The sequence below is a fragment of the Paramormyrops kingsleyae genome, chromosome 19 (assembly GCF_048594095.1).
Source record: "Paramormyrops kingsleyae isolate MSU_618 chromosome 19, PKINGS_0.4, whole genome shotgun sequence".
Taxonomy (NCBI): Eukaryota; Metazoa; Chordata; class Actinopteri; order Osteoglossiformes; family Mormyridae; genus Paramormyrops; species Paramormyrops kingsleyae.
Window position 1 is genome coordinate 13,211,477 of NC_132815.1, and position 24,803 is coordinate 13,236,279.

At 41.9% G+C, this 24,803-nt stretch overlaps 1 protein-coding gene across 3 annotated transcripts; it reads right to left on the minus strand.

Annotated features, from left to right (window-relative positions):
• Window positions 1-1,672: 1,672 nt before the first annotated feature.
• Window positions 1,673-24,115, minus strand: LOC111841264 (potassium channel subfamily K member 2-like). Of its 3 annotated transcripts, none has more exons than XM_023806877.1 (7): window positions 23,505-24,115; window positions 21,207-21,511; window positions 16,203-16,314; window positions 11,785-11,945; window positions 9,422-9,608; window positions 8,898-9,037; window positions 1,673-6,657 (listed from the first exon to the last, which is right to left on the minus strand). In XM_023806877.1, coding segments are annotated over exons 1-7 (1,233 nt in total). In that variant the 5' UTR covers window positions 23,506-24,115; the 3' UTR covers window positions 1,673-6,330. The 3 variants fall into 3 exon arrangements, with proteins under 3 accessions (XP_023662645.1, XP_023662647.1, XP_023662646.1); XM_023806879.2 differs by lacking the exon at window positions 23,505-24,115 and adding an exon at window positions 22,415-22,543; XM_023806878.1 differs by lacking the exon at window positions 23,505-24,115 and adding an exon at window positions 22,251-22,351.
• Between the last annotated feature and the right edge of the window lie 688 nt (window positions 24,116-24,803).

Below are 24,803 nucleotides of genomic sequence, written 5' to 3' on the forward strand. Positions count from 1 at the left end.
GAGAAGGAATGGTCCTGACATGACTGGCTTCCTGGGAAACTTCCCCAACTTCCCGATGGCATTTACAGTAGTGCCCCCTTTTGGCGGGGGATATGTTCCAAGACCCCCTGCGGGTGGGGGAAACCACAGATCGTACCAAACCCTCTATATACTGTGTTTTCTCCTATACATACATATGTATGATAAAGTTTAACATCTAAATTAGGCACAAAAAAAGATTAACAACAATGGCCAGTAAAAACAGAACTATATACTGTAATAAATGTTACTTGAACACAAGCACTGCGATATTGTGATGATCAGTCTGATAACTGAGACGGCTGCCATTGCCGCATATTATACTGTACAAATTTTCCATGTTACCCAGCTACCAGCAGGTGGTGCTCATTAGCCGTTTTTCGATGACCATTGCATATTAGCCATCTTACCCACAATCAAAGAAATGTATGATTATTTATGTTGTTTGTTTCATTCCAGCCACTTCCATCTAAATGAAATCACTGAGCTTATTCTCGTTTCCTGTAAGGTGCATAATGAAGCGGTCATTTCCTGTGACTGCTGTGTCCAGGTTAGGGCGACATGAAGCACTCTGACACGTATGGGTCACACGTCTCCGGCTTACTACAGATTTTTCCATTGCAGTAAATGTCATTCTAAATGTCAGGTCAAAAGATCTTGTAAATCTAAGCTACAGAATCGTAACATGTACTGCCATTATCATGGCAATTATTATCATTATGCTTATTATACCACATCTTATGGACTGTCATTATGTTTGAAGATGTTATGTTCATTGTTCATATGCCTGTTTGTACTGTAAATTAATAAAAACCATCTTAAAATGGCCATTGGCTCTTGACTTACGGATGGGCTGTAGCCAAGAGTGTCAGACATCAGGATACTGGCAAATATAATGGGGGAGAGAAAACTTAGCATTAAATAATAATGATTGAAAGACACAGGTACACTGAGAGAGTGACTCACGTACAAGCTTAACCGCACAAAAGTCTGCAGCCGAATGTTTATTAGAGCTATATCATTTTCGGGTAGCGGCTCACCTCAAAGAAGTCCAGCAATGTGTGTCTGACAAATCCTGCGCTGCGTTAGGAAGATAAAAGCCTGGAAAGATGGTGCTAAAACTGACCAATTGCTTCCATCATTTATTTTGTTGAGGCAGCTTGTTTCTGTGGAACAGCAGCTATTATCCTGGAGCAGACAGGAGGGTTTCTGACCCCCCCACCCCACCCCCCCGTAGCAGTAAATAGCACTTAACAGTCTGAGGGGTCTTTATGTGGTGCAGGGTTAGGGGGTAACAGCTTGTTTTGAGTCCTCTGATTTCTGTCTACTCCATACAATCACTCAGGGCTAGTGGCCTATTGTTACATAAGATGGAGCGACAGAGGATATTTGAAGTATAAATTTCTCCCCACTTTAAGTTTTGGTTTGCATAAAAATTTTAGCTACAGCTGGTGTAAACAATTTGCAACAGCACGAAATATTTCTTTTTGTCGGTCTGTTAGGTGTTCATTTGTATGTGTGTGATTCGAATGGGAGACTGAATACAATATGTTTGACCCAACTTGCATTTTGAAAATAATCTTACAACAAGGTGCATAATTTCAAATATTTTATTATGAAAAAAGTATTTTTTTTTTGTAGTAGAGATGCCCCTGTTTGCTCCAGTGATATGGAATAATCATGAGTAGTTTTCAAAGTTAAGGATATTTCAAAAAACATAAATGCATTTAAAGGTTAATATCAGAAAACTATGACAGGCATGCAATCGCAATTAAAATTTTCATTCACATTACCTTTAAACTGTGCATAAAAGGTTTTGAGAAATATATATCTAAAGCTATTCATTGTAATATATTGATGATGGTATTTTTAATGTAATACAATCATAGTTGAATTTTCTCAAAATGTAATCAATCTAAATTAAAATGTAATTAAGTTAGTGACTTCTAGTCCATTAAGACTAGACATTTTCTGACTAAATTTTTACTTTTTACCTCACGCTATTAGACTGGCGGTTTGTGCTTCACAACACAATTAATGAAACACTGGATATTCTTTATCATTAGAAGCAGAGCATTCTTAAGAGATATTGTTCAGGTTTAAGTTACATTCATAACGTAACATCGGAGTCCATACTTACTCAACAATGCCCATAAGGTTTATCTCATTGCTCTCATCTAAAGGATTATATCCACGCTCATCATAACACGGTACGCATCTTTCCCCGGCTACGTCAATCAAGGAGAATTTTACAGAAATGTGTCTAAAATGAGCTTTAGTGCTCAGTGTTCTGTTTACTTGGGGCCCTTGGATGCCCTTGTGCAACAAATTTCTCACTTTTCACGGCTACACTGGCGACAGCAAGATGATTTACTGTCCTCTCAAGTCACATCGTGGATGAGCTGGGGTGTGGGGAGGAGAACATCGCTCTACAGTCCAGAATGAACCATTTTTCATACGTCAAGCTTGCTTCTCGCAGCTTGAACACCCCCAGGAGGCATTCATTGGTATCTCCAAAGGCACAGTTCCTTTGGCGGTATCTATTTGGTGTTGATTGCTTTTCTTTAAGTAGAAGACGCATAAGACACATGAAGTGCTATCAACAGGACACACTGTAGGTGTAATCTGCTCTTCTAGCAGGTCTATGAATTCATACAGAGACATAATCTGCCAACTCATATCAAGCAAAGTTATTTCAAGCAAATCCATTCATTCTCCACCACTGTATTCTGACCTGGTCAGAAGCAGGCCCAGGCTTAACATGACCCACCCAATCATGAGCTAGCCCCACCTTTCATCAACCAGTCACAGAATGTCTTTAATGATTATTGTAACTAGGAGTTATCTTAAGGCTGGTTCATACTTCTCTGCATAAGCACTCTGCATATGCAATCTGAAGCGTTCATAGTTCTCCAGTCAAACCGTGCTCTTTGCACATGTGCACAAACTTTATTCATATTTTTATTAATAATATTATAAATTATTGTTCTGATATCCTCTGTGCACGTACCACAGCAGTGAGATTTGTGTCAGTTTCTCTATGTTTTACAAATTCAGAGAGCCAGCTCACAGGGTTGCCAACTTCGGTCAGCTGACTGGTGTGAGATTTTCAATTCGAGACGATTCTGCACAGACATGCATACACATTTACATGTATGTAACAGTTACAGTACCTTGTAAATAGTCTGTAGGGTTTGCAAACTACCACAATGCTTGTCAAAAGCATCCCTGTTGGTATTTAAAGTGGACTATGTGGTATTTAAAGCTAGCAAATCAATCACATGCAGTGTGTCCAGAGTTGCACGGACACAGATTTGGAGTGCAGCAAGCGTTTGACCGAGGAGGTGCACAATGACGTCAAACGCATCATAAATGTTCGCGTGGACATGTCTGCTAGTACGTGTGCGGAGAGGTATGAACCAGCTTTACACTGAAACACAGCCTCAGGATGATCCAGTGGTCTACCCCAGAGCTGGTGCAGGGCCTGGTTAGAGGAAGTCACATTTCCTAAAACTGAAAGGCAAACAGTCACCACTATCTGGTGCCAAGGACAATGCAGAGTGCATTTCAATACTCTCACATCATGGATAAACCGTCTCTGCATTCAGAAACATTGGCACAATATTAAATAGATAAACTAAAGTCTTTTGCCTTTGCATCAAAAATGAAAGCCCAGGTCCACGTGCACAGACTGGAGCACTGTGTTGGTAGCAGCCGTGGGACTGATCTCTGGGTAATTTCCCAGTGGCTGTTATCTTGTAGACATTGCTGTTGAGAGCTCCATTAAGTTAAATGAGCATCTATGTGTGTGGCAAAGCTGAGAGACTGAATCGGGATCGATCCTCTTTGGGTGGCTCAGGCGGAGCCGTGGTTAAGGACACGACCTCTGCAAGTAGCTACTTCAGACTCTTGCGGGGACTCTGGAGCTTTCCACACAAAAATGCCTAATTATGATGTTCTAAGTGGTGAAGGAAATTGCACTTTCAGAATAACACTTCAGCTCATACAAGTATATACTGCTGGTCCATAGTTCCTCATGAAAGAAAACAGTAGTGATCATACAAATACACTTTCTAATAAACTGAAACCAGGTAGAAGTGAGAATCCCCCATTTAGATCTATGTGCCATTAATAAATCTAGCATGCGATTTAGCTCTAATCGCATTTAAGTAACTGAATTTTCTCGAATTATTAATCTGGTAAAAAATAAACAAACAGATATTTTACATTAATTATAAAAATCTGGCCTGTAAAATTAATTGACAAGAACCTGCATCAGTTCTTGAGATGTTAATGCAAAGGTTTTGCTGCTGGATTCAGCCAAGAATGTCATCATTTTTCTGCCAAGTTACTTGTTCTGACAATGGTGACTGAATGCTAATTCAGTTTTCTATTGTAGCTGAAATCGTCTCACTGCTTTAGTGAAATGGTTGCTAAAAGGTGCCTGGAAAAGGTCAAAGATCGACATACTACTGAAAGTGAGACTGCTGGTGGAGTAAGACAGAGACAGCAACGTGGACACATCATGTTGTGAAGCATCACCACAGCAAACGTGACCCACCCAATCACTGCACTGCATACGCAGTGTCACTGCACCAAACTGTACATTAATGATAAGATATTATACCCGGTTTCGTATCCCTAAGTTATTGTAAATACATCACCAGGGATTAAAAGAAAGGAGTCTAGAAGGAGACCCTTCGTGTTAGTGCTACACCTTCAGATGACTGTGTCATTAGCTGTATCGCTTGTATGCTGGTTACCTGGTTAGGGAGGATAACCTCATGGCCAGTTTGATTAACCTCATTACCTTCTAACGTGTTATTGACTCATTTGTATAAGTGTAAGGGTGTGGGTGAAGGTGATGTTGCCTTTCTGTATTCTTGGTTAAGTCATGTGTAATCAGGAGTAAATGAACAAGAGATAAACTTGACAATCATACGTTCAGGAGGCAAATCTATTCAAATCTTTTCTAAACAGCGTCACGGCTCTGATGATAGTTTCATAGCCGGACACACACAACGCAGCTTTCGTGTTTCTAAATAGACATTATAGTAAAAAAAAAAAAATCAACATTCAAAGTCAGTCGTTTAGTGTATTAAACAGCAAAATTTGTTTTCGTTGTGCAGGCAACTGACACCTTTGAATTATTATTTTAACAAAGTACTTTTTAAAGATAACTAGAGACAAACAGCTGGAAGAAACACTGCAACCTAAAAACAGGCTCCCAATTCAACAGTCTCCAACACTAATGCCAAAATTTAACGTGTCAACAGGTTTAAAAAATTATGAAAAATGAAAGATGTGCATATCTTAGCATATCGAGATGTGATTTGTTCATTTTTTAAATAGTTTATTTAACAAAGCTTTCCTAAAATAGTCTTTTTAAAGAATTGTTGTTCAATTATAAAGTACGTTTTGGTATGTTTCTTCATGCCTGTTATGCTGATTGTGTTGTGATACTTCTAGAAAAATTCCTCATGCCCCCGCGATGGTAACAAAACAGAAACCACACCGGCACCAGCTGTGAAATATTTTTGGGTGTCAAGCTGTGGAAAAAACAGCTGGATCCAACTCACATCTTCACGAAGCTGCATCAGTCATTCTATCGACTTTCTCAGCAAACAACCTCGGCTTGTTGTGTCTTTTGGAGAGACATGGCAGCCTGGATAAATACTCAATAATGAACATTTGAAGTGCAGCTTTACAAAGCAGCGACCATGCTGAACACAGGCCAGCTGAACCTGCATCACATCCACACAGACTCTGGTCCTCTCTTCAGGCTTCCCTTTAATCCAGTCCTCAATCCAGACGGTCTAGCAGGTTTCCGTGGTATAAACCAGAGGCGCCCAGGTATCCTGACCTCCTGATGCCTCCTTCTCTCGTACTTTTCAAGCCGCAGTTAAGGAACAAGAGGGACACGTAATGTTTCATTAAAATATCTGATTAACAAAATTATGTTTGCCTTGTTTATTCATGCATGGGGAAAAAAGTAGCTTCTTTTGACATTTAAGGCACAAGTGTTATTCCTTAGGTAAAATGCTGAGATTACACCCAAGCAAAGGTCCCAGCCTTGTGGTTAAATCATCCTGCTTGTGACACTGGACAGACTCACTGGCTGCTCGAAGGCATCAAATAACCTCATTGACTTCTTTACATTAATGGGCATCGATACTTTTGATTACAGGAGATTTCGTTATTTTCCTCCATGGTGCCGTTGTGTGGAGTAACTACTTCGGGTTCATCTTTGATGATACAGTTGCGTGGCTCCCCCGACTTGATGCAAACGGGGACCTCGGGGCGAGTGCGCGTTCACTTGACACGCTCGATGATAGCTATCTCCGCGCGGTTGGCGAAATCGGGGGTAAGGCCGTTCAGGTAGAGGCTGCCGTTCTTGGTGAGCGCGGGGAGCTCACGCTCCCGATCATGTTCCTCGACGAAGTTTACGGAGAGGGTCCGCTTGCCCGGTGTCATCTCCTGGCCTGGCCCGAGGCCTAGCTCGGCGGACAGCTTGCGCTTAATGGAGGCTGCCCGTTGGAACTTGTCGTAGATGTCCACACTGAGGCGCCGGCGCGTCTCCTTGAACTCAGCTGACACGTTCGCTGTCCACTCGGCTGCATGCGCCCGGAACTCACCCACCTTGGAGAGAAAAACAACGTGGCACACAATTGAATAAAAGAAAATGGTTACCTATTTAATGGCATTTCTCTACGTATTCTCTACATTTAAAAAAAAATTATAGACATCAAAACTATAAAATAACATATATAGAATGATGCACTGGTGAAAAAAATAAAAAATTGTTTGATAGGGGGGCAGCTCTGCAGGTCGGGTGTCAGAAGGTTGCCGGTTCAAATCCCGTAGCTGGAGGAGTGATCCTACCATTGGGCCCCTGAGCAAGGCCCTTAACCCCAATTACTCCAGGGACTGGCTGTCCCTACTGTCTCCTCTATGCCAGTCTAATAAGGTGGCCTCCTGAGATGCTTTTCCAGCTGTCCTGAAGGAGGTCCCACATATATGCTGAGCTCTCATTGGCTGCTATTCCTTCACTGTGTGGTCAAACTCCTTCAAAACCATTTCTGCTGTGTTTAGGTCAGGGGCCCCTGAAGCATTAAGGGCTCAAGGGCCCAATGGTAATATGACTATTCTGCTAAGCACAGACTCAAAGTGGCGCTTTTCCAATCACAGACACTGAGGCCTAACCCACCAATCCTGGTAATATTTACTAATTATTTTTAATCTTGTACACTTTCCTAATTTCCAAGCTAACAGAATTAGAGATAATTCACCATACAAGCAATTCCATGTGATGATATGTGATGCACTTTCCTTGTTTGGTCGGCCCACATCATCATCATCCATTCTGGCGCAAAGAGAAATAGCCCCATATCCCTTCTGAAGCTCAGCCCAACGCAAACCACATATGACAGCAGAGGGACGAAGAAAGCACTCTCTTCAGCTGTCAGAGCCCAATGATGAGAGAACGGGGGGGTAAACCTCCCGAATGCTTGTGCTTTTTGCGATCGGTGGGCTTATATGGAAAAAAAAAAAAAATCTGTGAATCTTGTCCAGCCATTTGTCTGATTGAAAACTTCCTGTACAAATTTTATGCCTTCTTCCTTAAATCACCACTACTCACAGATTTGGTTTAACAGGACAAATTAAAATTGAAATTAAATTGAAATTCATATATGGCCATTAACATTATGCTTTATTATTCTGGTAAATCATATATATTCCATCTCCTGAAAAGACTTATCATCTCCTGCGTGAGTCATTTTGCATATTCACAGGGTAATGCAGAGCTTTTATTTCAGATGTGACTGTCCTCAGCTTCTTATGTTGATCTTTGCACTGTGCTAATGGAGAATCTGACCACCTCCCCAGTCTCAGTGGGCCAGCCGGATTGAGAGCAAATAAATATTAAAGCTAATGTAGCAAAGGTAGCAACACATTGACACTGTTAAAATGCTAAATGCTCAGCTCTAGCGCTTTTTTTCCATTCCCATTCTAAATAAATGTAACCTTTCTACTAAAGTCTTCACACAAAGCATTCATTGCGGCTGTGGTAAGATTTTTACTTTTAAAAAGTGCATCAAGTGACTTCCGACCATCTGTTTTATTGCTCAAAGCCCTTACAAAAATTAACACATCCTGAGGAAGGATGTGTGAAGGGGCAGTAATTAAAATAGATCAGAGGAACCCATTTCACTGGCTTTCCTAGTTTATGTAATTTTCTCACGACTGTATACTATACAGTAATGTTGAAAGAATTGAATTGTACTATATAATTTATATCCATCCATCCATCCATCCATCCATTCATCCATCTTTGCTCAACCCTTTCTCTGGTACAGGGTTGTGGGAAGTCAGAAGCTTATTCTGGGAAGCACAGAGCACAAGGCAGGGGTACACCCTGCACAGGATGCCAGTCCATCACAAGGCACACACACAATGGGCAATTTAGAGACACAAATTCAGCTGGCTGCATATTTTTGGACTGTGAGAGGAAGCTGGGGTAGCTGAAGGGGACACGTGCAGAAACTGAGGAGAACATGCCTGTGCAACTCATCAATCAACCGCCCCGAGAGCAGGCCAGAGTATCGGAGAAATCCTGACAAAGCAGCCTGTGATTAAACATTTACAAACCAAGAAATGCCCAGGGTCATAAAGCCTGGCTAATTCACAGACCAAATGCACTCTTACATTCAACTATAAACCCAGTAAATACATTGAACTTAATCTTAGTCTTCTCACAGAAATTGAGAAATGTGTAAATCCAAACAATTAAATAAGGATGAGTCATTGAATATTGATGTTAGTTAGAGAATGAAAATGATTTAGGTAAATATGATCAAATCCCACAGAAGATAGCATACCTCCTCTTTCGTTTTCTTTGATATGACCCGGAACCAATCTCCTATCATACTCAGCACAGCTGCGAAGTAAGCCAGGCCCACCAGGATCCAGAACCACACAATGGGCTTGTAGTAATGCTCGTACTCAATTTCAGAGCCACCTGCAGACAGAAAATGAGTAAAATTAGCTTTCAGATCTTGGGTCATAGTGTCACAAACATAGTCAGTACAGTTATAAGGTAACCATCTCCATTCTGGCTGTCACTGGACAACGACATTGTAGCTGCGTGTGAGAATCACAGTTTGTCATCAGTGCGGTTCCTGGTTAATTTTGGGATTATCTATGGCGTCAAATCTCGACTCAACCTGCCAGTTAATCTCAGGTAAACCAAGTTATCATGGCTCATGTTTGCCCTCCGATTTTGCCCAAGTTTTATTTAATCACTCTTACAGAAACCATAACACATTTCATACTGCTGAAGAGGGATGGAACTAAGAGCTACAAAATATGGCCAAGAAAAAGTCTGTAACAGTGTCGAGTTTACCTGCAACAAAGTCCCCAAATCCAATGGTCGTTAAAGTGATGACCACAAAATAGATGGATTCCAAAGTGCTCCATCTCTCAATTTGTTTGAAAATCACAGCAGGGATGGTCACAAAGAGCAGGCAGCCGAACAGGATGAAGAGGACTGTGGACGTCACGCGAATTTTGGTCTGGCTCACATTCCACTTCTGGGAAACGTGGGAACAGAGGATCAGCATGTCACTAGTCCGGCTCATTTCGTAAATGACCACAACAGCCAGACACACAACTATAGGTAGTACAAGGAAATTGTACACCCCCGTCTGCTGTCAACCATTTGACTTAATAAAATAAGAGAAACTTTATTGATCCCAAGGGGACATTCTTATTTTCTATTTCAAGTATAGCTAATGTGATAGTTTGATATGCCGAGGCTTTGTGTTACAAAAGCAGAAAGTGGCTCACAAGCCACACCAAGATTTATTAATGCAAATTATGCAGAAGTTCTTATAATATTCAGGGTGTCGTACGCGGAGCAGGCACGGGGCAGGGAAGCAGGCGAAGGGAGTCGTGGAGTCGGGTAAATGAGGGATTTATTAGGAGTCGACACGATCAGGAACACAGGGAACACTAGTAACATTAAGATGTCAAGACATTAATGACCGGACTGGGGAAACATGCAGACTTAAATACACAACAGCAATTAACAAGACTAGAAACAGCTGGTAACACTGGGATTCCACACGGGGTAGATGAGGGGGTGTGGCACACATGAGGATCGGCATTATCGGGGGATGACACAGGGATTGCTGGATTTGACTATTTCTTGCTTAATTTTTTAATTCTTGGTTTAATTCTCAAGGTTTCTTCCTGCTAGAGGGAGTTTTTCTTTGCCACTGTCGCCTCAGGCTTGCTTGGTGGGGGTTTGGGCCGGTTACATGTAAAAATGCTTTGTTAACATGACTGTTGTTAAAAGCGCTATATAAATAAAATTGAATAGAATTAAGCTCTGCCACTTAATTTAGTATGAGTTTTATTGCACATACCCGTTATTTTAATCTGCTGCATACGCTGCCAATACCCAAGTTTTGGCTGAATTTTTTCAGAAAAATGGGATAAGGTCCTTCTACACCCACTGAAGCACTTTAATAACAGCCCACCCTAACAATACAGCGAATGTTATAACTTTACAAAGAGCATCTGATGCTAACTGGCACAACCAACACGTGCTGAATTGAAATAATAAAGCTCCTTTCATCAACAGAGGATTCCAGAACCTACATTCAATTCAGTTAATATAGTGGTCGAGGGCATTGATTCATAAGCCAAAGTTTGATGTCTCAGTTCACAGTAGGAGCTGAGTGATACTCGCTTTCAGTAATATAATCAACCCCAAAAGCCCTTGTGAGGCTTCCAGTGGTTTAAATGAATAACAAACCTCTTTGGATAAAAGCATCATTTAAGATTGTAAATGAGACGTGACCTGAACTGAACTGTAATGCAACACCCACAAACTTAAAGAACATTGTTAAATGAAATATTTAATGAATAATAAGAGCATTTTTATGGGAAGCGGTGAAAGTTCTTTTTAATGTATTGATCCACTGTCTACTGTGTGACAAAATACATTAGTTTGGTGGCTCTCAGTTGACTGCCTGTGATTAAGGTTGTCAGTATTGTAGCTTTTCACTACCAAATAGAACAAACATCTTTAAACGCTTTACTAACGACTGTTGTTGGCCACAGACATGCCTTACAAATCCGAACATTTTTACGTCAAGCTGAAGAGCTCATCGAGAGAGGGAGAGAGTGAAAGGAGTCTGCTGAACTCCCTCTTAAACAGCCCCCTCAGTGGTGCTTGCCCCCAGGTTCTGGGTCCTAGGCTGGGTACACGCCAAGCCGATGGCACAAAACTAGTGCCACCCAAGGTGGACAAATGATCGCCTCCCAGGGGCTCCAGATGACTGTGAAAATGTGCGCTGATACACAGTGACACCGCTAGTGGTGATGCTTGACATGCAGCCCAAACAAGAGTTACATTTCATCAACTAGCTTTAACGCCAATTCAAGAATCGGCCAAAACAGCAGCAGCTGTCTCAGGCAGAGCTGCCCGCAGTGACGTGACGGGCAGGCACCCGACTGCCTGACAGCTGAAAATCGACTTGATGCGTAACAGGCTTTGCGGTCCCGAAAACCATTCTGCCTTACAGAGTGTCCCCAAGATCGGCAACAGCAAAAAGAAATAAGTCACAAGGAAACTCCACCCCCCTCCCAAGACTGGGGGGATGTTGTTAGTTGTTGTCTGCAAAATCAGCTCTTGCTTTTTCATGCAGAACTGCTTGATTTATTGTCCAGTTATGGATGGGGGAGGGGGGCCGTACTCACCACAAAGATTTTCTCCACTTTGACGATCCCTTTGCCGAAAATGGTCCCGAGTTGATCCCCAACTCCGGCCAGCAGGAAGCCAAACAGGGGGATCCCAAGCAGGGCATAGATGATGCAGAACGCCCTCCCGCCTTCGGTGTGGGGGGAGATGTTCCCAAAACCTGAGGCAGCAGTGATGCAGCCAATCAGAGCTGGGTGGCGCTTTCAACCGCACACATTACACATCATTCAATGTGGAAGCTATTGCTCGCTGACACCTAGTCACCCACTGACTGGAGACCTGCAAATAGGTGGGGCCGTGACCTGCATCCCATGCTGAAACACTCCCTTCCCTTGAGTGGTTCTCTGCTGCTCGTACAGACTCAGAAGCCCTTTGCCACTGACTGGACCACAACTGAGCCCTAGTGACGAATCCCGAAGCTCTCAGACACTCAGGCGTGTCCAGGAATGGCTGTGACCATGGCTGTTCACTGCTGCTATTGGCTGCTTGTCGGGAGTAAAAACTCTCAGATTCGCTGAGATGATGCTACATAAAAAAAATGCGTCACAGGCAGGGCACTAAAAAATGTGACACGCTACTAAGTATATTCTAAATCATAGATATATATTTTTAATAAAAGGTATAATAAGCATGGATTCAATTCTGAGAATTACTCAGATTCTCGCACATTTATTTAGTAAAGTGAAAACAGGACAATATTACACATATATACTGTACATAGTTAAAATCCTTATCTGAATAAGCTAGTTAATCAGAAATGTCTACTTAAGCACAGAGATTCAATGCTTTCAATGCACCACTAATGCTGTTACTCTCCCAGATTACCAATTAGTGATGCCAAGATTTGAATAGCTTCTTAAGATGCTGAAGTACAGACACATTTTGCATGTAAATATTGTTGTGCAGGGCTAGTGCATATCTTTGGATGAACTATTGTGTTCGCCAATGCGATTCACGATCCATATCAAATTCACATTGACAGGCCAACTGCCTGTGTAAATCCCATTTAGAGAATACCCATAATGCTCTGAATCTGAATCTCAGACAGTGGAGGAGTCTAGCCGTACACTTTCATGTGTTTGCAACCATGAACTGACTGACAGAGCACTCTATTTGTTACATAATCGCAAACCAGTGCTAACCCGTGTTTTTTTTTTTTTTAAATCTCCAGTAAGCCATAAGGAAGACGTACATGGGCAAAGAACACATGAGCCTACAGTATGTTTCTGCTCTCCAGTCCCTGAAGAGCGCTTCTTCATGATTACACATTATTATGACATGCCTTTTTCTCTCTTTAGAAATCCAATTTTCTGTTTTGTAAAAAGAATTTTGTGGCATATTACATTCCACAAATTGTCTTCAAATGTCTGTTAAATGTAAAACCATTTAAAAAAGTACTCTATATTGCCTGTGGATACATTCTGTTTCCTCTGAAGATGACATACAACTTCTGATTTGATATAAGTGAAATTCAACAAAACAGCCTGTCCACGAGAAGCCGGCAGTGCAGTAATAACTTCACAGCAACGCTCGCTGTTCCTGAGCCAATAAGTGTGAAGTACAGGCCACTAACTCCCTGCCCTATCGCCCCCCCCCCCCGCACCGGAACAGCCCTCAAGCACCTCCTCCAGGTCCACACACAGGCAAATCATTTTTTATTTATAAAAAAATATATTTATTTTTTATTTATATAGGGCCAAAAATAGTCTCAATACTTCTCAACCCATGGGTCACGATCCAAATTTGGGTCACAGCAAGTTCTGAATGGGTCGTGAGGCAGTGCTGGAAATTCAAGCATTTTAAAACCAGCAAGCTCCTATGTGGATCCATGATCAGATTTCCCAGCTCCAATGCTAGAATTAACCTATATAAATGGGTCTTGGGTCTGCAACTGCTTAGTGCAAAACTAGTGAGCACTCAACCAATCCACAAAGCCAAACCACAGATGCTTAATTCAAAATTCACTTGCACATCCAATCAGATTTGTGCAACAGGCATTGACTGGCATAAAATGCAGAGTGCACTGCGTGCTTGATCATAGTGTCCATTTAAACCTATACTTGATACAGGGTCGCGACTGAGCTGGCATGGTGAGAATTGGGTCACAGTGCTAAAAAGGTTTGCGGTCCCCTCCAGTTCCAGTATTGGAGCCACACCTTGAGTTTGGCTATTAATAGCAGCCTGATTTAAAAGGCTGCGTTCCTGTGGGGTAAAGGCAAGCCTGGTGGCTTGGTACAGGTGCCTGGAGAGTCAAAACTGAGCCAGAAGCACCATATCCCATGGGACAGAGGAGCTGGAGCTGCCCATCTGTTCGTGGCGGGAGCATGGAGCACGACCGATCACCCGCAGTGCTCTTCAGCAAGTCGAAATTGAACCGTGACTAAGGGACGTTGGTTCAGTCGCAAGGGTAATTTGGGTCTGCTGTAAACGGCACGAGACGACCGTAAGGCACAGGGCATTGGGAAACCAATCCTGCAAGAGATGCTCTGATCTGTGGAGGACACCTGAGGTGCAATCTGCCGCCCCCTACAGTAGACAGTGAGCGTTCGAGGGCAGGCCGACATTAAGGTTCCAGCTGATGGACTTTCGGAGGCACCGAAAACAGCCTCAATTAGCAGTGAACATTTTGCAGCCTCATTACCGCCATAATTTATCTTGATGAAGTCTGTCTGCGGAGAAGATAAATTGAATCAAACAGCCCCTGGAACATGAGTCATCAAAATGATTACATCCAATCGTCTGACTGAGACGTTGCTCTCGATGTAAGTGTGCAGGACCTCGTACAGCGGCAAATACAATCTCATATCCCACAATAAACACTTTTTTTAAATAAGATTTTTATTTGGGCACTAAAATAATGTGGCCAATGTTTTCACCTTAAGCTCAAAACAATTAATTTAGTAAATTAGTTTAAGTTGAACCAAGGATGACGCATGGGAACTAATTATGCTAATTTTCAGCCAGAGCCTCAGCAGTTTACTAAGGTTAAGTCGTTACGTATGGAAATAAGTTGAACCTGGGGAGTTTTAGTGCATCTGAGCTGGGAATTATAGCTGCTATTTTAATGTATAAAGTACTGTACTAGTTAGCAAACAGGCTGTTGCAGTTTGCCCTGCATATTATACATACCTTAGAATAATTAGCAGACATACTATAACCAAAGCAAAAGCACACTGTGCTGGGAGCAGGACCAGAAACAAAAACTGGAGGATCGGATTACGGTTTTGTTGTGGGTTTAACAAATCAGCGTAGGGAGGAACAAAAGCAAAGGCAGTGATTTGGACGTACAGTAAGTAGGAGGGGGCAACCAGGACACAGAAACGGCATCTGAGAGTTGGGTCTGTGTTTGTGCAAATTATAAAAGTCTGTCGAAAAAACAAGTGAGATGACTTGGCCCCCCCCCCCCCCCTGGACGTCCCCAGCCCCCACCTTTCACGAGCTTTTTGACTTGCGCCACCATGCGCTCATCGTACACCCATCTTGTATATTTCCTCGGGCTTGGCACAATAAATCGAAGATGGGAACATCAGGGAGGCATTTTTTAAAAACTGCACAGGGAGAACTTTAGCAGTTAAGGTAATTGAGTCTGATCACGCACAACGAGGTGTGAAGTTCTTCACGCAGTGCCGACGATCCCCATTTTGGTTAATTTCATGCAACACTCCGACTGGCTGGTCAGCATGACAGGGCCATGAACGAGCCTCCTCCCTTCTACGACCGGGGGCCCCCGTTCTTGCAGGCCTGCCGTCCAATTACCAATTGATCAGCGAATGAATGCTTGAAGGAGGTTCGGCCTTCCATCCTTCAGGTGATTTGTATAATTAAGCTAAGAGAGAGAAAAACAGCCTCAAAGTCACCAAGGCCATGTGAGCAACGATTTCAGAACGCTTTCAACACGGGATGAGCAGAAATAGCATGTATGTTTTGAGGTATATGCTGCTATGTTTTAGTATATGTAATAATGGTATTAATATCATTTATTAATACCATTATAAATGTAAACTGTTTGGCAAAAAATCAAAAAGGTTTAGCCTAATTTTTGTATAAATAAAGTCCTCAACAGCTTCTTTCCCCAACAAGATATCTCCAGTCATGCAGGTCAAATCCTTGCATATGTAATTATGATTCTCTTATTGCACACTAAACAGTTTATATATAATCATGCAAACAGGCCAGCTGTGCTTGTTTGTTTCTATATAAATTGAATTAGAATGGGGAATCCTAGTTTTCACTGTGGTGGACTGGCATTGTTTCCATCGTCCTGTGCTTCCTGTGATGGGTTCCAGTTTAAATGCAGCCCTCTATCCTTATACTGAATAGTCATTTGGATGAAACTGAAACTTATTGATATTGTTGGTGAATCCATCTGTCAAGCTAGGCGGCCTCATGAAGGGGTAACGGCCCCAGGACGTCTTACCGATTGTGGTGATGACGGTGCCGGCGAAGAAGAAGGAGCTGCTGAGGTCCCACAGACTCGTCTGATTGGACGCCGAGGGGTTGACCCCCGTCCGGATGGCTAACACCACTTGCTGCAGACATAAGTCAGCATACAGCTGGTTACCCTGAGCGTGTCACTGGCCGGCATTTAGCAGATGCTTTAATCCAAAGCAACGTTCACTTGAGAAAGCAGAGTCAGCCAATCATAGGAGTACTTGGGGGTTAAGGGCGCTGTTCAGGGGGCTCCATTGGTGAAATCACTCTGCCGACCTCAGAATTTAAACTGGCAACCTTCTGATCGGCACAGTGGTGCAGTGGTTAGCGCTGTTGTCTCACACCTCTGGGACCAGGGTTTGAGTCTCCATCATGGCTCCATGTGTGTGGAGTTTGCATGTTCTCACTGTGTCCTTATGGTGTTTCCTCTGGGGCTCCCCATAGGTGTGTGGGAATGGTGTGTGAGTGTGCCCTGCCATGGGTTAGTGCCCTGCAATGGGCTGGTGCCCTGTGGTGGGTTAGTGCCCTGCCTTGGGTTAGTGCCCTGCCATGGGTTGGCGCCCCATGGTGTGTGAGTGTGCTCTGCGATGGGTTGACACCCTGGCTGTTCTCTGCCTTGCACACCTATAGCTTCTGGACCCTGAATAGGATAAGTGGCTGCAGAAAATGCATGGATGGATCTTCTGATCACATGCACCCACAGAGCCTCACACTGCCCCCAAAAAGCAACACGGCCTTAAACCCATGTCCTTCAGGGATACAACAATGATTGCTAGATAATAGTTCATTCTATTTATAACTATAATATTATAAATGCTAATTCAGGTTAAACACAAATATTATCCATGCCTGTTCAGATAAACAAAAACAGAAGGTAATTTCCACATTAACACATTTCCTGCACTCTATAATCCATTTCAGGTTCCCTTTTAGCTCACAACAGTAAAAGACCATTCACTCCTATAACATCACACCCTTGAGGCTCATTACTGACTGTTCCTGTTCTATACGTCAGGTTTTATTTCCCCTGAATTTCCCAGAAAATGATTTTTGCTGAATCTGCAGTTTACAAATATTGTTATATGTGTTTTGCAATGATGAAACTGTGACTCACAAGATCTGTATGATTATAAATCCAGGGCTCAAGTTGCGATGGAATGCAGGAGGATGGCACCACCCCGTGGAAAAAACTTACAAAAACCATCCACTTTGATAATATAACCCCCCCCCCAGCATCCCCCTAAATTGTTCTGCATAGGTGAAGGTAAATCTATCAGAAGTGGAGATTTCAGGTCCAGAGAGTATAAATCCAGATCAAGATTTTGTTTCAACCAACCAGTACTCTGTGACTGTGTCTCTTTATACTCAACTGGATGGTTGAAACAAAATCTTGGTCTGGATTTATACTCTCTGGACCTGAAATCTCTACCTCTGAAATCTACCAACTATATGAGGGCAGATTCCTATCCGAAACACGACTTAATCCGGGCTGCTGATGTGTTCCATCCTCTGTTGGTTTGACTTAAGGTTAAAAGAAAATTTGCATATGAAAGTCCAGGCTTCCACGAAAAAAATCTCCTTCTGCTGTCAGTGTGAAATAAAATCTGCAGGTATTTGTTTAATGGTGTTTCCAACAATGCAGGTTAGTGTCATACGATGATGCAACCACAGTACTGCTTAAAGAAGTATAGAACACAGATCAGCCATAACATTAAAGTATAGAAGTATAGTACGCAGATCAGCCATAACATTAAAGTATAGAAGTATAGTACACAGATCAGCCATAACATTAAAACCACTCTCAGATGACGTGAATGACATTGATTATTTTGTCACAACAATACACATGTAGGGTGCCATTATATATTAGGCAAGTGAACAGTCAGTTCTTGAAGCTGATGTACTGGAAGCAGGAAGAATGGGCAAACTTAAGGATTAGAGCAACGTTGACAAGGGCCAAATTGTCATGGCTAAATGACTTGGTCAGAGCATCTCCAAAACGCCAGGTCTTGTGGGGTGGCCCTGGCAAGCACGGGCCAGTACCTGCCAAAATGGGTCAAAGAAAAGCTAGGAAAACTTTGGACCTGGCATTCATGTGGATGTAACTTTGACACGTACTGTACAGTATCACCTACCTAAACATTGCAAACCAAATGCACCCCTTCATAGGACTGGTTTTCCCCGATACCAGTAGCCTCTTTCAGCAGAATAATACGTCCTGCCACACTACAAAAAATGGTCGGAATGGTTTGAGGAACATGAGAAAGAGATCAAGGTGTTGACTTGGCCTCTAAATTCCCCAGATCAATCTGAGCATCTGTGGGACGTGCTGGACAAACAAGTCAGATCCATGGAGGCTCCACCTCGCAACTTCCAGGAATTAAGGGATCTGCTGCTAACGCCTTAGTGCCAGATACCACAGGACACCTTGTGGAGTCCATAGATCGGCAGGTCAGAGCTGTTGTGGCAGTATGAGTGGAACCTGCAGAATATTAGGCAGGTGGTTTTAATGTTATGGCTGATTGGTGTAAATGTGTATTTCTGAGCCTTAGATATTAAGTTGCCTGGGGAATCTTTATTCAGGGGCCAACGGGGAATCTAAAAATTGAATTAATTAAACTATGATTTTATGTAATTATCATAACTACTTCACATTGAATATTTAAATCTGTTCGTCATCATTAGCATGTCGTTAGCATAAAATTGGAACCAGGAAAATGCCTTAATGAAAGTGAATTTTAACCAATATATTAAGATTAATTTTCAAAAAAAGTGATGAGATCTTTTCTCTGATATTTTGATGAAAGCCTCACCACTACTGTGAAAAGTTTCAAGAAATTAAAAAAGAAAAACACAACACACGTGAAATTCCCTTTGGAAGGAAAGCCCTTTTGGGAACTGAAAATAGAGAGCTGTCCATGGTCCTAAGTAACCAGACTTTCATACCTGGTCATTCTTAGTTTGTAATGCTTCCAAAGTAAGGATGCATTATCCTGTCTCAGTAAATACTAGTGAGGCATGATATCAAAATCCATGATGATGGGGACTATCAGTGTAAATCAGCAGCTGATTTTGCTGTTTAACATTGGTTTATATTTGTATATTTTATATTTATTTGGTGACTTACAAGTGAGATAACCTTGGGTTCCGAGGAGGATCAGCCATCACCAGCGGATGGAGCCATTAGCATTAGCGCCTTGGTCAAGGTCCCAACAATTATCCAACTACAAAACTCAAACTTTCAGGACTCTAAGCCTTAACCTGCTAAACTACACACAATCTATCAATTGTTTGATGTTCGTAAAGTCACACAAATCGTAGGTGGCCTTGTTTTGATATGCCTTAGCGATCCCGAAGGAGAAACTTGGTGACATTTTTTTCCCTGATGAAGAAGGAATTCAAACCCACAAGGACAAAGCACAATGCACTGGCGGCCTAGTGCCTAAACCATTGGTCACCTTCTCAGAGCTGTTTGGCTTGAGGTCAACTTTTGTAATGAATTACATTGTGTCATAATCTTATACACCCAAAGGTCAAGCAAGACACGACCAACTAATCCACCTGCTTCCTCTAAAATTCTTTGAAACAGCCACCCGTTGACATTTCAGCAGGTAGCACAACCTTAGACACCTTAAAGATCTCCTGCAGGCAGAAATCCAGACCCAACTCCAATGCATAGACTAAAACCTCGGGTTTCATTTCAGGAATGCAGCGGACTTACATGCATAGCAAACAGGACCAGATTCAGATGGGGAAGCTGCACTCAGCAAAGTTTTAACCTAAATTACTAAAACAACCATATAAATGTGATTCAGTGTTACTGCACACAACCTTAGGCAGTCTGAACAGGAGTTATTAATAGCTATAACAATAACTTGGTTTTTAGGCCAAATTCCTCACAGAACCCTTCAAACTTCGCCAAACAGGTTTCATTATTTATTCTGATATTAAAAAATAGCTCCAAAGCCATTGCATGAACCAGTCATGGGAGTCCATCTCTATTTATCTTCCTGATGGGGACCTCAAACCATGGCTCAGTGGCCAAAATGCTGTCCTTCAGCCAAGAAAGCCTCCAAAACAATGTTACAATGTTCATGCCAGGCAGCCTGTGGCTAAATAAAATCCCAGTGCTTCTCCAATACTGTCGATAAAGGGCACATGAAGGGTTTCATCCCTTTAGGGATCGGGTGGTTTGGTAGATGGCTGAGGAGCAAAAGTAAGCAGGCGTGAAAGAAAGGGTAGTCATGTGATATCCCAGTGGATGGTTATATGCGTATGGAATGTTCTAGACCAGGGGTCTCCAACTCCGGTCCTGGAGAGCTACTACCCAGTCGGTTTTCTATCCTACCCGGCTTCTGATGAGCCACACCTGCTCCTGGTATTTACCTGAGAACAGGTGTGGCTCATCAGAAGCCAGGTAGGATTGAAAACCGACTGGGTAGTAGCTCTCCAGGACCGGAGTTGGAGACCCCTGTTCTAGACTCTAGCACTCAACACTACCCCCCCCCAGCAACTCCAGTCTTGATGGGCCAGTTGGAAGATCCACTGCACCCAACCATGTGAGAATCCAATGGACATATTTCCATCTAAAATCACCTGTCACTTGAAATCACCAATCACCTTTGTCACCTTCGTGTTTAGGATACCGTATGTCAGATCAACCTACTTACACCTCTTGGGAATACTTCATTTTTTGATGTTATATATTTATCTAGAATCTCAGAAAGTTACAGCATTTCTTTTATTTATAGCTCATATTGCTGTCAGGGGTGAAGAGTGTTTGATCATTTGAGTCTGCCGATGTACACAGCACAGAGCTTTTATGTACAAACCATCACCTAGCAACCTAAAAATCTTACCAACCATGCTGTCTGCTTGAATTCTGTATGAAGAGTGTCAAGAAGTTTCACTCAGGAAATTGTTTGCAAATGTCAAGAGCAGGTGTTGTGTCAGAGGGAAAATCACCTTCAGAAAATAAGTAGTTTGTTACCTGCACAAGTTCCTCCAGAGCTGATAAATTGACACAGGAGTGACTGGCGAGGAACTTGAGCTTTGTGGTCTCGATCGCCTCTTTCTGAGCGATCTCATGGGGTTGCTCCAGGGCTTTGAACACGGTGGCCCCGATGATGAGGTAGACCACCACCAGGAGGAAGATGGCCGACACAGTCTTCCACCTCATCACTGTAGTGATGGTGTCCTCTTCGGTGTTTAACACGATGGGTTTGGTGGAGAAGGACAAGCGAGGCTTGGAGTTATGAGCGGCTGTTTTTGGATCCAGAAGATCAGGTGCAGCCACTGGAGAGGGAACAGAACACACCCAGTATTCAGACATCATCCTAGTTAACAGAAAACTTTGAGGAATGCTAAAGTCCAACAAACGCTTAAATGGTCAGTCCAAGGACATTTGTTTGAGATTTAACAGAAAATTTAGTGTTGTCAGATTTTTTTAATTACTATCAGCAGAAACGAGCAGGAATTGCAAAAATATGTACATAAGCAATACATAAACTTAGACTAAGGTTTTTAAAACTGCTTCACATGCAAAGTACATCTCATACGGTTTTGCTGTTTCAATGAGGTTCAAGTTTAGATTGACAGACATGCAGCGAACAGAGAAAGATGCAAATTTCTGTAAAACTCTAAGTAATCTATCATGTGGAACAAATGCGAGTGAAAGGAGATTATGTTAATTTAGCGATTGTCTGTCGTCTTGTCAATGTGTGGCAGTTAAATACAGAATTTAAATTAGAAAGTCTTGCCAAATTACCCCAGGCTAGTGTGATTAGTTTTAACTGAATCGTAGCGCACCTGCTTTTCACATTACGGCGTTGGTCCTTTGGGTGTTAGGGTATAGAGGGCGCTTCTATCACACTCAGCCAAAAAGGCAGTGGGTCAGAATAAAAGAACAGATTGCAATTTCTTTGCCAGAGAGTGTTGCTTTGTCTGTAAGTTTTGCACTCATATCTAGCGAGCAGATGCCATCCCCACCAAGAGTGACATTTGGGAAATATAATTAAACAGACGAAAACTCAACTGCATTGGCAACCGACAGATATGACATACTACCATGAACACCAATGACGAGATAAGACAACAAGCGGTGAAACGTTGAAGATTAACATGAGCTGATTAGCATATTTCAGTGCTAATGATATAAAATATAACCGAAAATAGTAAAATAGATGCTCAAATACTCACATGAAGCATTAAAACGTCGGTATACGTTTAAATGAACAGCATTTAAAAGGAAATTAAATAATTTGACAACAGTCAGACCAAGAAGTTTTGACTTAAATCAAGTTGCTTGAATTCGTTTTCCTAGCCATGCAGTTCATATAGGCTTCTGTTGTGTATAATAATTTAAAAGGACACTTTAAAGATGCATAAAATTGCTCACGTTAGATGAAAAAGTATACATGCCCGTTTCAGACAGCAACCATAGCTTTACTAATAGTGTTACGTGACCTGAGCCGACAGCAGCTTTAAGTGATAATGTAAGCGTTTCGTCTCTAAATGACCATGATCAAATCTACTTCAAAATAACGCGAACAGTCATTCATAGCCTATATTAACCCTTTGCGGATTATTCCGGTTTTATTACTACGGATTTTATTGAATCACAATATTCGTGGTTGAAATAACACCATCCTTATATAATTATAGCCTAAGCATTTGTGCTACTCTGTTTGGTTGGTTTTGAAATCCAGTTTTTCAGCGAAGTCTTGTATTTCACGTTTTACAAGTATGTCGGATGATCGATATAAAGTCTATCGTATCAGTATGCATTAATTGGTCAGAATTCATCTAAATGTTAGATTATACGTATACGTGTTAGAAACAGCTGCATATATATCCTCAGTACACTACAATCCCACGTTAGTGCACAGCAGTGCGCCCCCGATCGTTTATCAAGAGTTGTCTGTTAAACGTTTTTCATATTACTAGGCTATATATTGGGACGACTGTGATTTCCCGAACTGCACGATTACTTCCTAATTCACGTTTTGATAACGTGGCTGTGAACTCTGTACAATATCAACCAATATCCCTGTTCCAATTGATTAATATTATCAAAGTAATATCCATAGTGCATTATGATAGTAGTTATTGTTCCTGGTAATAATAATATAATAATAATAACATCATTTATTATCAATAATTTATTTTCTATTCATGTAAATTCAAAGGTCCTTTCTATTTAAGGTATCAAACAACAACCAATTACTGTTATTCTGAGTAGGGAAACGGTCATATTTTTTGCACTGTGAATAATTGTTGGCTCACTTACTTCTTTTCTACCAAATGTCCGTTGCTTGTTCTTCTTCATCAGCAATTATTTCCCAGATTATATCCGCGATGCCTGTTTTCTTTCTTCTCCTCTCGCCGGCGGCTCCGCTCGATCTGACCGCTTATTCGCACATGGTACAAAGCGATTCCTGCAGCATTTAGTCACAGATTTAGGCTCCTAAACACATGTCGTCTACAAATATTTCTTACAGAATTACACTTGAAACCCGTGGTGGGCAAAACAAGAAAAGACTGGGAAAAAAATGGGAAGAAAATCATTTCTGCATGAATAAAACAATAAAAGAATTACGGCTCTATAAGATGCATTGATATCGAGGAGCAAATTGAGTTCTCACGCCCTAAATCACTAACTGAGGCGGTAAGCTCGATGGAGACCGGTTAAGAAAAAGAGGAGAACATTGTGCTCATCATGAACACCCAAAAGCGCGTTTCCAGCGTGAGAAAACGATATGTTCCTCACATCTGCGCTCCTGCAGACAACGCGATACTCAGACGATGTACTCTCCACATTTCCCCCCTGAAATATCGGTTCGCTTGTGGCCTTAAGTTTCCGATGGTAAAGTTTTTTTATATACAAATCAACAATTCCCTTGGTAATCCAAAGGTTGATAAGGATGTCAATGCACTATTTAACATACCGGCCTTTGAATGCATGGATTTCAAATTATACCAGGGGTACGTTTCAGACCAGTCAACCGAAGGAAATTGTATTAAAGCAATACCAGCCATTTCTGACAACAGACAACATTCACTTTATGCCAGATGCTGAAACTCTGCATGGAATGCAGTTCCATTGTAGTTGTAATACAATTTAGGTTAATGGTGTCTCAGTAGAATACTGAATCTCCTAATGAATCGATATGGACATTGATTATTGTTATATATTAAATGATCACGTAATCAGTGGTTTAAAAAACTAAGGTTGTTCTTAAAAAGTAGATAGTGCATAGTATCTTTGTGTTTTGATTTACTACATCACATATTTGCGGTGTTTAGCTTAGTATACATCATTTATATTTTGGGCCCTTTAAAAAATGCTGACGCCCCCCCCTTGAATCTATCAGATTATCCATGCCAACCTGGTCAGGTGTGTGGGGGGGCTGAACCCTGGCATAGGTCACAAGGTAGGGGTAAACCCTGGATGGGATGTGATAGGATACATTGACTTTTTTTATTAATAAATTAGTTGTGTCCTTTGGAGGTCACTTAAATTGGAGCAGGTGGTGGGGATGAATGAGCACATCTGCATTCAGCTCTGAAACGATATTGATTTCTGAGG